The sequence below is a fragment of the Hemicordylus capensis genome, chromosome 3, assembly GCF_027244095.1.
Source record: "Hemicordylus capensis ecotype Gifberg chromosome 3, rHemCap1.1.pri, whole genome shotgun sequence".
Taxonomy (NCBI): Eukaryota; Metazoa; Chordata; class Lepidosauria; order Squamata; family Cordylidae; genus Hemicordylus; species Hemicordylus capensis.
The window spans coordinates 354,114,888-354,129,687 of record NC_069659.1 but is presented as its reverse complement, the minus strand read 5'-3'; the positions used below and the strand labels follow the sequence as shown (position 1 = coordinate 354,129,687).

Here is a 14,800-nt window from a genome sequence, read left to right as displayed (position 1 = left end):
GAGTTCGGGTCTGGGTGCCTCACCAGGTAAGTGTTATCAGCTTCTTGCACCCTATACAAACTCTCCAACTTTCTCGAAGTGGGCGTTGAAGTCCTCAAAACAGTCCATGCCGACTGTGCCGCCTTCGTAATTGCTGGAATCATTGGTAGCGACACAGGGTGAGTGACCTTAGCTTTTGCCATCATATTATACACAGGATCTTTCAGATCTAAGACTGGTAGCTGAACTTCCAGGCCCAAAGCTTCCGCCATCTCACGTAGTTGCGCATGGTACGCTTTTAGTTCCTCTGAGGGAGAGATTGAGGTACCCGGTGCAACCTCCTCTGGAGGGTCAGGCTCTCTGGGCTCGTGCATGGTGCTTCCCTCAGTGTCTGACAAATATGATGTGTCTGAGTCGCTGTTCCTACTGCTTCCAGTCTCATGTGATGAAACACACTGCGTAGCAGGGACAAGGTTAGAAGGTGTTCCTTGCAACGACACTTGGGGATTTATGGACTCTGAGCGGTGTGGCAAGGACGGGTTATTTTGCAGCAATCTGGCCTCCAATGGGCGCTGCCGCTGTGGCAGTGGATCTTCACGAAGTGACTGCTGCGCCTTCCATATCTTGTATTCCGCATAATCTGGTGGAAAAAACACTTCGGGGTTGTGGCGGAAACCACAAGCATGTGTGATGCGGCCCACAGCAAGAGACGTGGCCGTTGATGCATCTGCCGTTCGTGCCAGAATAGGTATCGGCTTCGGCAGATTACGATGTTCCACCAAAGGAGTCATGAGCTGTCTTTTTGGATCTCTTCCTCGGTGGCGAGGAAACGCCCTCTTCGTCTGTGGAGGAATATCGCGCTTTTTTGTGTTTGCGCCTCTTCTTCTCCCGGGCCTTTTAAACTCCTCTTCCATAGTGGCTTTAGACTGCGATGAGGCAGAGTCCACAACAGGAGGAATTGAGGTCGACGGTATCGTAACGCTCGTTACCGACATCGACGTCGAGGGCCCCGAGCCCGGTCTCGGCGTCGGGGGTCTAAGTGCGTCCTCGTACAGTGCTGCCCGCAAACGCAATGCCCGATTTTTCAAAGTTTGTTTAGAAAAAGAGCAACAAATCTTGCAGTTCATCGGGTTATGTTGCTCACCAAGACAAAGCAGGCAGGCATCATGTGTATCCGTTGACGGTAATTTTGCTCTGCAGTTAGTGCAGCGCTTGAAAGTTGTCTTAACCGCCGCTTTCGACGCCATAGCACTCAGCGTCTCACGGCCAATAATAATGTTCCAATTTACGATTTCTTAAGGGATATCCAAAAACGTAGTCCAAAACAGTCCAAAGTTCAAAGCCAAACGTAGTTCCAAATCCGTTCCAGTCATTGTACCGTGTAAACTATTAAAATACCGAGGAGCAATCGATCTGAGGTTTAGACGCAATGGCGGTCTAAAAGAAACTGAGGAAGACACGCCCCAACCGCCTATTAAAGTATGGACACGATCACGTGCAGGGCGGTTGGAGGCGTCGTGAGGAGCTAGTCAGTCGGTCCGCGAGGTCCCTGCGCAGGCGCAGAACCCATTCTTTATGAATGCAACGGATCACGATCCAGATCTATTAATACAGAGCACGTCTTCTAGAGTCGGATGCTCCCAGCAAACAGGTAAACAGAATTTTTTCCACACAGGGCTTTGTAAGACAAACATAGCTGAATTGATATGTGGCTTTGCAAAACATTAAAATAAAAAGCAGAGTCAAGAAAGGAGTGGGGGGAGGACCATTCTTCTCTCCAAGTCTATCTTCTTCTCCATTGCAAGTTCTTGTCTGCCGTGAAGTTCAGAATGGGGGAGGGGGAAGTTCACCAAGAATTTAAAATGGGAAGAAAAAAGAAACCATGATATGCCCCGCTGACAAAGGCTATAACTAGTTTCTAGTTTAGAGTTCAAGATTAGATTAAACTAAGGAACAAGTAATTGCTGGAGTATCAGACATTTTTAAAAAAAAAATCTTTGAGGCAGAACTGAAAGCTGCTAGTGTTGGAATGCTGAGATCTCCAGCAAAATAAAAAATAGCGAAAATAAGCAAGAGCTATCAATAAAAAGCCATAGAACTGCCAAACTCAGGGCTGTAGACATCTCAGAGATTTAATTAGGAAAGATGTAGATAGGACTATATGTAGCAAGGTCTTCCTTAACGAGGCTGGTGGAAACCTCTCCCATTCAGCCTGATGCTTGAAGCAGAAAGGTCTCTCCCAGGGGGGTCGTCCAGAGTCCTCCAGACGTTCTCAAGCCTGGAATCTTGCCAGACTCCCCTCCTGTCAAAGGGGGGAGGGCAAGCTCTGCATGCATTCTGATCTTCATATTAATAATGAAGATAATTAGACCAAACGGGATTGAAAACTCCTGAGAGGTTAGTTGGGAGCTTCCTTCCAGGAAGCCATATTTGCTCTCGGAAAGGCACATTTCCAATCCTCAACAGGACTTCTCTTTACTATCAGCTGAGTATCAATACAGAGCAATTCCCCATAAGATCCCTTCCACTTCATGTTTAGGATGGAAACATTTGTGTGAATGGTTTGATTACTGAAAGAGAACTGTACAAGTTGCTGGCTCCCCTGAAGTGCGCACACTCTTTTATGTGCCCCACAACATATTTTCTGGTGCTGCATTGCAGAATTCAGGATGGGGCTATAAAACAGGGATAACTTTGATTCTCAAGGGCTTTCAGGGGCTCTCAACATGTAGGTCCTCAGATGTTGTTGAGGACATCTACACTCCCATCATCCAAAGGCCATTGTGGCTGGGGCTGATGGGAGTTGTAGTCCAACATCATCTGGGGATCAGTTTCAGAACCCCTGCACTAAAGGAATCCAGTCTGCAACTGGGGCTTTGTTTGATCCAAGACTCTGCCCCAGGAGCTTTTCCTGGGCCCAGAATTCAGACCTAGAACATGTAAAGTTAGAAGAGGATGTCTCTGGAGTTCCAACTTGGGGTGCCCCTTAGCTAAGGATGCCAGGCCTGGAATCTGCTCAGGCTTCAAGGCTACCATGACAACCACAAGGCTGTCCCAACAGATGATACGCTCAGCACATGGGGTGGCTCACACTCTTGACTTGGTCTTCTCCACTGTGCAAGATGGCAATTTGGATGTAGGAGGTTTCCCTTGTCATGGTCAGACCATTTCCTGCATCAGCTGTTTTCCTCCCCAGAGGTAGGGGGCCTGTTAGAAGGGCCTGGCCCCAGAAGCTGATGGCAGCTGAGGAATTCTTGAACAGTCTTGGGGAAATTTCTGGCTAGTGCTCCTGTCAAAGCCCTAGTTGCTCTATGGAATACAGAGATTACATGGGCGTTGGACACAATCACTCCGAAGTATCCTCTCCTCCCTTGCAAAGCTTGTCTGGCTTCCTGGTTTACTAGAGAGCTGAGGGTGGAGTAAGTGAGCTGGAAGACACGCAGCGTGAGCGAGGGCTTGTTACTGAGTCTTGGTGGTGGCGGCGGTGGCGGCAAAGAAGAGTCCTGCTCTGCTCCTACTGAGTGCTCAGGGTGTGTTCAGTGGAATTCTTGTGCGTGGTCCAGGGCCCACTCCAGGGCTCTCAGGCTACGTACAGCCCCGGAGCTCCCTCCGCTACATTCCCAGACTTCTTTTTAAACCCTAGCTCAGTCTTTTGGCATTCAGCTGCCAATGAGCAAGCGGACAATTTTTAGATTTACTTTAACCTAAACCCCCATATGATCCTATAGGGGTTTGGAGGAGTGGTTTTTTGGGGGGGGGATTAATTGCCCACTTGCCCATTTCTTTTGTGGATTGGGTGGTAGGCAACACCCATCATGCCCTACCACTTAACCCATTTTGGTGTCCCTAGGACTTACCCATGGGGAACAATGGGGTGATTTGAGTTCCCTATGGGCAAATCACAATTTTTTGTGTGAATTGAATTGATTCGAATTATTGCGATTCAAGGTTGAATCGAATCACAAAACAATAATTCATGTGCACCTCTAGTTTGCAAGCCATGAGGTCCAGTGGCTAGAGTGCTGTGGCTTTTTTGGCCCTCCCTTTTCCATCATAAAATTGAAATAATAGTTACCTGCCTCATTATAAACTAGCTTGATGTGATTTAAAAGCCTTGTAAGTGTGACAGAGTAGTCATCATTTCCCTATTGGGGCAATTGCACTGAATCTCCAAACCTACGTGGGAATGATAAAGCACATCTTAGCCATGATAAGCTAAATGTACGGAGGCTGGGTACCAGCTGCTCAGGACAAACAGCGGAGAGGGAGGGTCATCACCTTCAGGGCCCATTAGGAGCTTCCAAATTCATCTTGTGGTCATTGTTAAAAACAGAGTGCTGGACTGGATGGACCTTTTGGATCCTGTGGGGCTGGTCTGATGGCTGTTTCAATTGCTTGGGGTTTCTGAAGAAGGAACTGCTGACAGCAAAATGCTCAGGATAGCTCTGAGCCCTCCTTTGGGGCAGAGAGCCAGTCTTGTGGTAGCAAGCATGAATTGCCCCTTTGCTAAGCAGGATTCACCTTGGCTTGCATTTGGATGGGTGACTACATGTGGACGCTGTCGGCTGTAAGATTCCCCTTCAGAGATAGGGCTGTAGCTCAGTGGTAGAGCATCTGCTTTACATACAGAAAGTCTCAAGTTCAATCCTTGGCAGTATCTCCAGGTAGAGCTGGGAAAGACCCCCACCTGCGAACCTGGAGAGAGCTCTTGCCAGTCAGTGTAGACAATACTGAGCTAGATAGACCAATGGTCTGACTCGGCATAAGGCTGCCTCCTATATTCCTGAGCATCTCTCCCTATGGACGTACATGACTGGAAGCACAGGGCGGCCAAGTGTCAAAGGCATGGGCAAGGCACTTCCGAAAGCTTTAAAGGTCCCCTTACCTGTTCTAAACCTGCCTTTCTCTCCCCCACAAGTCCCCTGCCCAGTAAGGCAAACTGCTTACCTCAATCTCGTTCTGGAGGTCATTCTCCGCATTGCCGCATTTCTTCTGCACCTGAGTCACCTGGAGCTCCGTGTCCTTCTTGACATAGCGGTTCTCCATGTCGGTCTTGGCCTTCATCTCTTGCAGCTGGTCCTTCAGGTAGGCAATCATCTCATCCCGGTTCTGAGGAAGGAAGAGAGAGCAGGGAGGCAGCTAGCAGAGGGACAACTCAACCTGCTCTTGGTCAGCTCCTTGTCCTTGGTGTGTTTCTCCAGACTGAACTGGCTTCTGGCTTGCCTTGGAGGTAGGGATGTGCATGAGCCAGTTCAGCGCCTCCTTTGAGAAGCGCCAAACCAGCTTGGGCACCTGCAGCTGAACCAATTCAGCGGGGCAAGGAGAAGTTCCCTTAAGGAGCAGGCAAGCAGTTCCTTACCTGTTCAGCTGCCGCCCCCCCCCCCCTTTTCTGAGCAATAAGGCCACGCACAGCAGTGGTGCTATTCCCTTCAGCCTGAACACGCAGCATCAGCATGCACATGCGCTCCGGCCATATGCATGCTGACACCGTATGCACAGGCTGCAGGGAACAGTGCCACAGGTGCACGCAGCCTGAGAACTGCACCCAGGAAAGTGGCGGGGCAGCAGCAGAGCAGGTAAGGACCTGCTTACCTGCTCCTTAAGGGAACCGTGCCCTCCCTGCGCCTGCATGAGTCATTCGTGCACATCCCTAGGTTGGGAGATGGATTTTAACCTCAACCGTTTTTCCCATGGGAGATTCAGGGCTAGTTCTGACTGAGGGGTCCCACAATTCTGGGCTGTGTCATTTCAGACTTCAGGTGGAGCTCACATGGTTGAATGCTCCTCTGTACAACTCCAGGTAGAAAAGCAGAGGTCAGGGAGAAGGGTCCTAGCCTAGTCATTTTCATGACAAGTCCGTTTTCGATTAACGGTAGTAGTGTTGTCATCAAATAACAAAAAGTACGATCATGTAAAGCTAGAAGCAACTCACCTCAAATGCATCTCAGATATAGATGCAAGACATTCTTTATATGCAGGAATTTTTATATTATATCCACCACCAACAAATGGAAGTACTTTTTCACACAACACATAATCAATCTGTGGAATTCTCTGCCACAAGAGGTGGTAACAGCCAACAACCTCAATGGCTTTAAGAAGGGTTTGGATAACTTCATGGAGGAAAGGTATATCATCGGCTACTAGTCGGAGTGCTAAAGGCCACCTCCAGCCTCAAAGGCAGGATGCCTCTGAGTACCAGTTGCAGGAGAGTAACAGCAGGAGAGAGGGCATGCCCCCAACTCCTGCCTGTGGCTTCCAGCAGCATCTGGTGGACCACTGTGCGAAAGGATGCTGGACTAGATGGGCCTCCTTGGGCCTGATCCAGCAGGACTGTTCTTATAGGAACATAGGAAACTGCCATATACTGAGTCAGACCATTGGTCTATCTAGCTCAGTATTGTCTTCACAGACTGGCAGTGGGTTCTCCAAGTTTGCAGGCAGGAATCTCTCACAACCCTATCTTGGAGAAGCCAGGGAGGGAACTTGAAACCTTCTGCTCTTCCCAGAGCGGCTTCATCCCCGAGGGGAATATCTTGCAGTGCTCACACATCAAGTCTCCCATTCAGATGCAACCAGGGCAGACCCTACTTAGCTATGGGGACAAGTCATGCTTGCTACCACAAGACCAGCTCTCCTCTCCAAATGGTACATGTTCACTTTGAAATGGTACAGCCAAAACCCAGGCTTAATATCTCAGTCAGTCAACATGCATTACAGTCCATTGGCCAACAAATTAGTCAGCCTGCTCTCATGACCAAAGGCTGGGTCGTCAGAGCAGCAACAGCAGCATTCCGCAAGGATTCCAATCTCCTGTGTGTTCCTGAGAACCGCCGTGTGTCTGCAGGATTCAGGGTGGCCACCATGTGAAGCAGGATGCTGGGTCTGGGCCTGATGCTGGACCTGGGGCCTTATCCAGCAGGGCTGTCCTTATGAAGACAGGGAAGTGGATGTGCACAAGCTGCAATCGGGCAGGATGGTGTTAGCACTGTTTACCAACCATAGCAATGGTTGACCCAGCATTGTATCAAGGATGGAGCAAAAGGACACCCCACACTCAGATCGCAGCTAGCATAGGATCACTTTCCCTTCCTCTTTCTGCAGTTCTTGATGACATGTGACCAGTTCTCAGGAGTATGCACAGGTCTGGGATCCTGGCTAGACCCTCCTGCAACCCAGCTTTAAGTCATGAGAACAGACTCGGTATTTCAGAAAGAACCAGGCCTGGGTGGGTGGGTTCTTCTTGGCCATCAGCAGGGGCATATCTAGTGTGGGGCAGGCAGGGCACATGCCCCGGGTGCCACTTGAAGGGGGCGCCATTTTTTAAAATGAAAAAAACCCACTAAAAATGGCTGCCAAAACCAAAATGGCCACTGCACATGCTCAAATGGCCTCTGTGAGGCTCTAGGCCATGCCAGGCCTTGCAGAGGCCATTTGAGCATGCGTGGCAGCCTCCCAAATGGCCACCATGCCGATCTTTGCAGGCCTGAACAGGCCCGAAAATCAGCCTGGGACGGGCTGCAGTGGTGAATTAAGAGGCTGGTGGGGGGGAGGGAACCTTTGCAGACACCCCCCCCCCCATGGCCTTTAGGAAGCCCACTGAAGCATCTACAGATTATTATTTTTTTAAAAAAAATTAATATGTCACTGTACACATATTCAGTTTGGCACTATGTACACAGAATCAGGGCTTGTGAATACTGAGCTGAAGCTTATGAGCTAGGATTGTATTCATTTGCTCTTACTTTGTTTCTTGTGATAAGTGAGTTAAATGTGATATCTTAATAATATGGCTATTAATGGTGATTTTGTCTTTGAATCAGTGTGAAATCCTTAGTATTAAGGCCCACTGGTAGTTTCTTGCTCTCTTTCACTCATTTTAACTGTCTTTCTGAAATATTATAATATATTCCAAGCAGTGACACAGTTTACTCTGCATATCCTTTAATTATTTTCCGAGTATCTGGGAAAAGTCAAATCCTCCATTTATTTTTAAAACTTATGTAATAGTGATGCTACAATGCATAGTAGAGAATTAGACAGGCGCTTCTGTTTAATTTTCCAAGTACACCTCCACATAGTATTTGGGTATTTTGTGAGCCCCAGCATACTGAAATTTGTAGTTTTGCAGCATTTTTTTGGTCTGGCTATGTCCGCTGCTAAATAGTTTTTGAAATATTAAAAGATTAACGAGCTTGACTTGTATTTTTCAGCTGATATTATGGTAAAGTTATCTGAAAGATGGGTGTCAGATGTTTGGACAGGGGGCACAATTTCAGTGCTTGCCCTAGGTGCTATTTTCCCAAGATACAACTCTGTCCATCAGGATCTGAATGATTGTGTTATCTGGAGTTGAAAAGTAATGTCAGTAATGTGGGGGTGGGGGGGGTGGGGGGGCAGTACTTTGGCAGGGATTCCTGGGGTGGGGATAGATGTGTTAGTAGTCCACTGAAGGGCCCCTAGCTTCATCCAAGAGATGCTGGCTTGTGTCCAGGCGAGGCTGCCACAGGCACAGGAGCCCAGCTGTCCTCCAGACCTGTGTATGTTGCAGCCTGTGGAGGAGATGAGCAGCCTCTGCAGGGGGGTAGCATTCTGTGCCAGAAAGATCACATGTTGGGCAAGTTCTGATGTGCATATAAAATGTCAGAAGCCTGAGCCTGTACCCTGAGAGCAAGCAGGTCCTAGGGAATGTTTATCTAGCCACTTGCACTCTTATGTGCTCCCCCCTGCCCCCCCCCTTTGCACTCTTATGTGCTCCCCCTGCTCCCCCAGGAGGGGGGGAGCAGGTCAAGGTTGTTGAGAGAGATGACTGCCCCTAGAGACTCACCTGGAGCTCAAAATCCTTCTCTTTCTTGACATCACTGAGCTGCTTCTGGAGTGACCGGATCTTCTTCCTTCCCATCTCTTCCCTGCAAAGGGTGTGGGAGAGAAAAAGGACATTCCTGCTATGCAGTTTCCTGGAGCACAAGAGCAGAGTGGCCAGTGTTTTTCATCTGCGCTAAGGAAGGGACTTCCTGGCAGGTACCCAAAGTTCAGAAGAGAGGCAGCCTGGGCACCTACTGGCAGCGATGATGAGCAAAAGAAATGTGAGGCATGCCGCTGCTGCCGCTACCAAACTAGGAAAGGCCATCCATGTGAATTCTGCTATTGGGACTCCTCCCTACATCTCCCGCACCCGGCTTCAAAAACCAGCTGTGGCAAGGAGGAGTGCAATTTATTGATTTACTTTTACATTTATATCCCACTTTTCCTTCAGAAAAGGAAAACAGAGCGGTGTACTTGGTTATGTTTAGCCACACAACAACCCTGGGAGGTGGGTTAGGCTGAGAGATACAGTGAGTTAGATCATTTATTTTAACATATTTGTATACTGCCCAATACCGAAGTCTCTAGGCGGTTTACAGCAATAAAACAAACCAAGAAATTTTAACAAAATGTTAAAAATCAAATTAAAATACCCGTTAAAACTGCCAGATCATGACTGCAGCATGCAGGAAGAAGGTCCAAATGTTTCCCCATTCAAATCACACTGCTGTCTGCCACGGAGAGGAAAATCTATGTACCACTGTGACTAATATAAACTTTTTGTAGAAAGGAATTTTAAGCCAGGGAATGAGTGTGAGCACAAAGAGGAATTCAGGGGTTCCCAACCTTGGCCCCAGGTGTTGTACTACAACTCCCATCATCCCCTGCCACAGCTGCATTTGGCCATTGTGGCTGGGGATGATGGGAATTATAGTCCACCATCACCTGGGAACCCAAAGTTGGGAATCCCTGGATTAAGCCTTCCTCCCCTGGCACCAATCCAGTTCCTTCCACCTCTTGTGCCCGACAGACTGCCTCCCTCACTTGGAACAAGGCAGCTTCTTAACTCTAAAATGCTAACCTGAGGACAAGATTGTGGAGGTCAGCCTTCTGTTGCTTTTCTTTGTCCATCGAGAACTGCAGGGTCTTAAAGGTTCCCAGTGTCAGCATCTCATCTGTCGTTCCTGCGATCACGTCACATGCGTACTGCCTGCCAGGGATGGACCGGAAGGGAACAGCTCAACAACCAAAGAGAAAGAGGGGATAACTACTGGTAGCGGTTTACGGGTGGACTGTATGAGATACACACAGACACACACACACACAGAGTTCATCCTCAACCCTGCTCCCTCCCTTGCAGGACCGTGGCTGCTGCAGGAGCTAACTGCCCTGAGGACAAGAGGAACAGCAGCACTGACATCTTTAGGCCCCCTTGCTTGCTGCCACAAGTGGAAGAAACAATCCAGGGTGCAGAAACCCCAGAGAGACACTTTGGATGGAGGTTGCACATTGCCAGGGTGACCTTGTACAGACTGAGCATCCTGGGGATATGTCCTGTATCCTGTAATTGTAAACCGCCCTGAGCCATTTTCTAAGGGCAGTATATAAATCAAATAAATAATAAATAAATATCCTCTCCAAGGGCAAACGTAAGGTAGAGGGTTCAAGGCACCACTGCCACTTGAATGGACATCATTAAATAGAACCTCCATGTTCAAATGCAGTATACTGCTGAGTACCAGTCGCTCAAACAAAGGAGGGCCGTTTCCTTCATCCTCAACTTTATGTATTATATTTTGTGTATTTATATATCAACCTTTCAACCATTTCTCAAGGCAGTTTACAATTAAAAACTTGTAAGTTTCCCAGAAGCACCTGGTTGGCCACTGTGGGAACCAGGATGCCAGACTGGAAGATCCCCCTATCTGTCCTAGCAGAGCTCTTTTAGGAAGGAGAAATCTATCAAGAAGTACTAGTCATGACTCAACACCGCTTCATAGAACCTGCAAGACTAAGGGCAGTAGATCTCTGAGCATCAAGTGCTGAGAACAAACAAAAGAGAAGGCCAGCCGCCATCCTGCCTTGCTTGTGGGATTCCCAGAGGCCCCTGTTTGGCTACTAGATGGCTCCTTGGTCTGGTTCAGGAGGGATCCTCTGATGATCTAGATTGTGTCACAGGGTGCACTACATACAGTGCATATGCATCGTCATGCCCTAGTGCCTGAGTGGGGCTTTGCCTTTGTTCTAGTGCAAGTGTTATTAAGAGTGGAGCCCCAACTGTTGGACTACAACATGCATCCTCCCTTGCCACAATGGCCAAAGGCTGGGGGTGATGGGCATTGTAGTCCAACATCTGGGGGCTCAAAGTTGAGAACCCCTAGTCCAGTGAGTTGGGGATGAGTCAGCAGCCCAGTCATCGAGAAGCAGGCAGGTGTGCAGTCTCCCTTTGGTAGCCAGAGCCCCCAGGCATGCTTGCTGCCTGCACCTCGTGGGCCGTGCATGTTGCTGTTAGGCTATCTGCGAACTAGGCATTGCCAAGCACTTGCTGAGAAGGTGGCGTGCAGCACCTTACAATCTATGAGACCAAGACAGAAAGAGGGAGAAGTCAAGGGGATGTGGAAACTTAGGAACCAGAAAGGGGTGTCCATGTTCATGGATGAAAAGCAGGGAAGGGATTTAGCCAGTGGGACATATGGGAAGGGATTTACGGAGGACAGTAGCCAGCTGTGGCTACTAGTCATAATGACAGCTATAGGCTACCTCTGAGTTCAGAGGCAAGATGCCTCTGAATATCTTCATCTCCTGCTTGTGGGCTTCCCAGAGGCATCTGGTGGAAGAAACTGTGGGAAACAGGAGGCTGGACTAGATGGGCCTTGCTGGGCCTGAACCAGCAAGGCTCTTCTTATGTTCTTGTGTTGAAAGAAGGTTCAGAGTTTGGGCTGCGTGTTTGGGGCACCCTTGAGGTTGGCAGAGCGTTGACGGAGCATCAGACCCAGGAGGCACAATTGGTTGGGAAATCCTCCTGTCTGTGCCCATTAAAATGAACGGGAGTAGTGCAAACGGGCAGTGGGCCTTGTCAGAGAAGAAGATGTTGAGGATGCAACCTCTGCCAAGAACATTCTCCTTCTGATGCAGAGCCATAGCCATATCCTCCAGGCGGGGTGGGTAGGGGTGGGGGTGGGAGTTGGGTTCCTGACTGGTTCTCCCATGGTGACACAGGGATCCAGCAGGTGATCTTGTGGGGCTGCCACGGGGCTTGACCCCAGATGCATAGCACCACCTCTTGGAAGCACTGTGACATTTGTGACCTCATCTCTGATGCCTCACCTGTCGGCCTGAACTTTCTTGATGTTATCTGTGGACAAAGGACTCTGTTTCGCAGCATTGCTGAAAAGATAGTTGGCCCTCTTCAGATCTCCGCTGGCATCCTGCAGTTGCCGCCCGAGTTCTGTGATCTTGCCAAGCTCGGTGGGGATTTTAGCCTGACTCTCAGCCCTCAGATCCATCAGATCCTTGTATTTTGTGCTCAGGTCCTGCTGGTGATTGAGGATTCCCTGGACTTCCTGGCAATTGGACTAAATGGGAACAAGAACCAATAGACAGGAAAAGTAACAGCAAAAAATATTTTAAAACCCAACAGAATGCAACAGATTTAAGTTGTGCTAAGACATCCAACAAGTCAGTACATTAAAAGGGATCACATATCATCAAATACTATAAGCTAATTCTGGTAATAGCAGAAGCAGCCTGTGGAGGTGAGAAATCCGTATGAACACCCCCGCCATCTCCTTTCAAATCTTGCAATATGCTTACATCCAGGAGGTCTTTCCTGCCCTCATAGGAAACTGGCATGATATAGCCAAGGATGGCCAGCTGGTCAGTGCAGTCTTCCAGCACAGCAGAAATCCTTACCGCATCCAGCGGGGCGAGCTGGGCCAAACGCTCTCTAGGTGAAAGAAGTAGAGCACATCATGTGGAAGGCATATTGCGTGTGGGAGCACCAACAACTGTCAAGACTGGGTGTGGTGGGGTGGGACCACAACTCCATGGTTAAGCTAGCACGTGCTTGGCACTGGCAGTCCCAGCTGCATCTCTGGCAGGAGCTGGGGAAACCTCTGCCCCAGGCTCTAGAGCAGGGATTCCCAACCTTGGGTCCTCAGATTCCATTGGACGGCAACACCGATCATATCCAGCCACAAGGGCCAGGCCATTGTTGCTTAGGGGAGATGGCAGCCGTAGTCATCCAACGCCATCTGGGCCCCAAGGCTGAGAACCCCTACTTGGGAGAGTCAATAGCACTTAGCACTAGCAATAGCACTTACATTTATATACCGCTCTATAGCTGGAAGCTCTCTAAGCGGTTTACAATTATTTAGCATATTGCCCCCCAACATTCTGGGTACTCATTTTACCGACCTCGGAAGGATGGAAGGCTGAGTCAACCTTGAGCCCCTAGTCAGGATCGAACTTGTAACCTTCTGGTTACAGGGCAGCAGTTTTACCACTGCGCCACCAGGGGCTCAATAGTCCTGCCCAGAAGAATCCTGGATCCGATTTGATACATGTCAGCTCCATAAACATAAAAAGGTAATGGGCATCCTGGACAAGGACTGATATGGACATATGGAGTTGCTTTATACAACAGTCAGACCATTGATCCATCTGGCCCAGAGCAGTCTGTCGTGAATGGCAGTGGCTGGCACTCTGGTGGTGGTCTTTCCCATCACCTGCTACTTGACCCTTTTCAGCTGGAGGTTTCAGACACTGATCCTGGGACTTTCTGCTTGCAAAGCAAGTGCTCTGATGAACTGTGGCCCCTCCACCTTCAGTATAACCTCTCTGCATCCATAGCAATATATTTTTAACTTGCTCTGAGAGAAACTATCCCTTTTGTGTGCAGATCATCTGACATTCAATCCCAAGCACCTCCAGTTAGAAAGATCCCAGGTTGCAAGATTGGGAAAGAAACCTGGAGCCTGGGGAGACCTGTTGCCAGTCTGAGTAAGTAGTGGGCTAGGTGCATCAATGGTCTGGCAAGGAAAAAGCAGCTCCATGTGTTTACGTGGGTCTGAGAATCTTCTCAGCATACCTTGCAAGCTGTGTGCTTTCGAATGCCTCACGAAGCTAGATGCTGTTTTCCAGAAGAACCACTGGATGGAGTGATTCAGGCCCCATTTCTGCCAGGGGTTCATTGTGGACACTAGGGCAAGGCACTTCTTCTCCACCTGAGAGCTGAACTAGATGATGTGGAATATCATAGAATGTGAGAGCTGGGCAGGACTTCTAGCCCAACCTCCTTTCCGTGCAGGCAACTGCTAGAGTATCCCTGACAGCCAGCCAGATGGCCTCTGGAAACCTCTGGATCTGTGACTGGATCTCCCAAAGTCATTCTTTTTTTCAAAATAGAGCCGTGGGGGTGGGGGCAACTTAGATCAGAGTAATGCCATGGACAGAACAGGAGGGGAGGGGGTCTCACTCATTCCCACTGTGCCACCTCGCTGATCCTAATCATCCTCTGAAGCTGTCGTTAGCCAGGGGAGAAATACTCTCTATGACTAATAACACTGGGGAGCAGAAGTTTCAGTTGGGGAATTAGCGTGCGGACACAGGATTAAACATCCCCCACCCCCGCACACACACACACACGCACACACTGTGGCTGTGATCAAAATCCTCCCCATACACTGCAGCTGCATTAAGCAAGCAAAAAATGTTGAGAGTTCCCCTCAAGAGACTTCCACATTGCATCTAGTTGGCCCTGAGTTCTCCATCTGAAAAATGGGAATAGCAGTGACCTAGGGGGACATACTAGAGGAGGCAGGGTGTGTGCAGATGGCTTTAATTTGAGGACACAGAGCGCAGTGTCAGGGCTTCCTATCCCACATGGAGACAAGGTGTTTCAGCTCTTCTGGCCCCTGCTAACACACTCTGTAATCTATTGGCCATCAATTGATGGCTGAAATCCGCAACTGAGCTATGACCCCACCAAAAATGGGTTGTACCAGCAGCACCACAA

General features: G+C 49.0%; 1 protein-coding gene across 2 annotated transcripts in view; it reads right to left on the bottom strand.

Moving 5' to 3' along the window:
* IQCG (IQ motif containing G) overlaps nt 1-14,800 on the bottom strand; it is a 34,472-nt gene that overhangs the window by 11,952 nt on the left and 7,720 nt on the right. The window contains exons 1-6 of one of the 2 annotated variants that reach the window (XM_053313260.1): nt 13,874-14,006; nt 12,598-12,730; nt 12,112-12,359; nt 9,866-9,994; nt 8,807-8,888; nt 4,927-5,088 (exon numbers count right to left, since the gene is read on the bottom strand). In XM_053313260.1, coding sequence (XP_053169235.1) covers nt 4,927-5,088; nt 8,807-8,888; nt 9,866-9,994; nt 12,112-12,359; nt 12,598-12,636 — 660 coding nt within the window. In that variant the 5' untranslated portion in view covers nt 12,637-12,730; nt 13,874-14,006. Of the gene's footprint in view, nt 1-4,926; nt 5,089-8,806; nt 8,889-9,865; nt 9,995-12,111; nt 12,360-12,597; nt 12,731-13,873; nt 14,007-14,800 lie in introns of those variants that run through there. The other variant, XM_053313259.1, reaches the window with a different exon arrangement.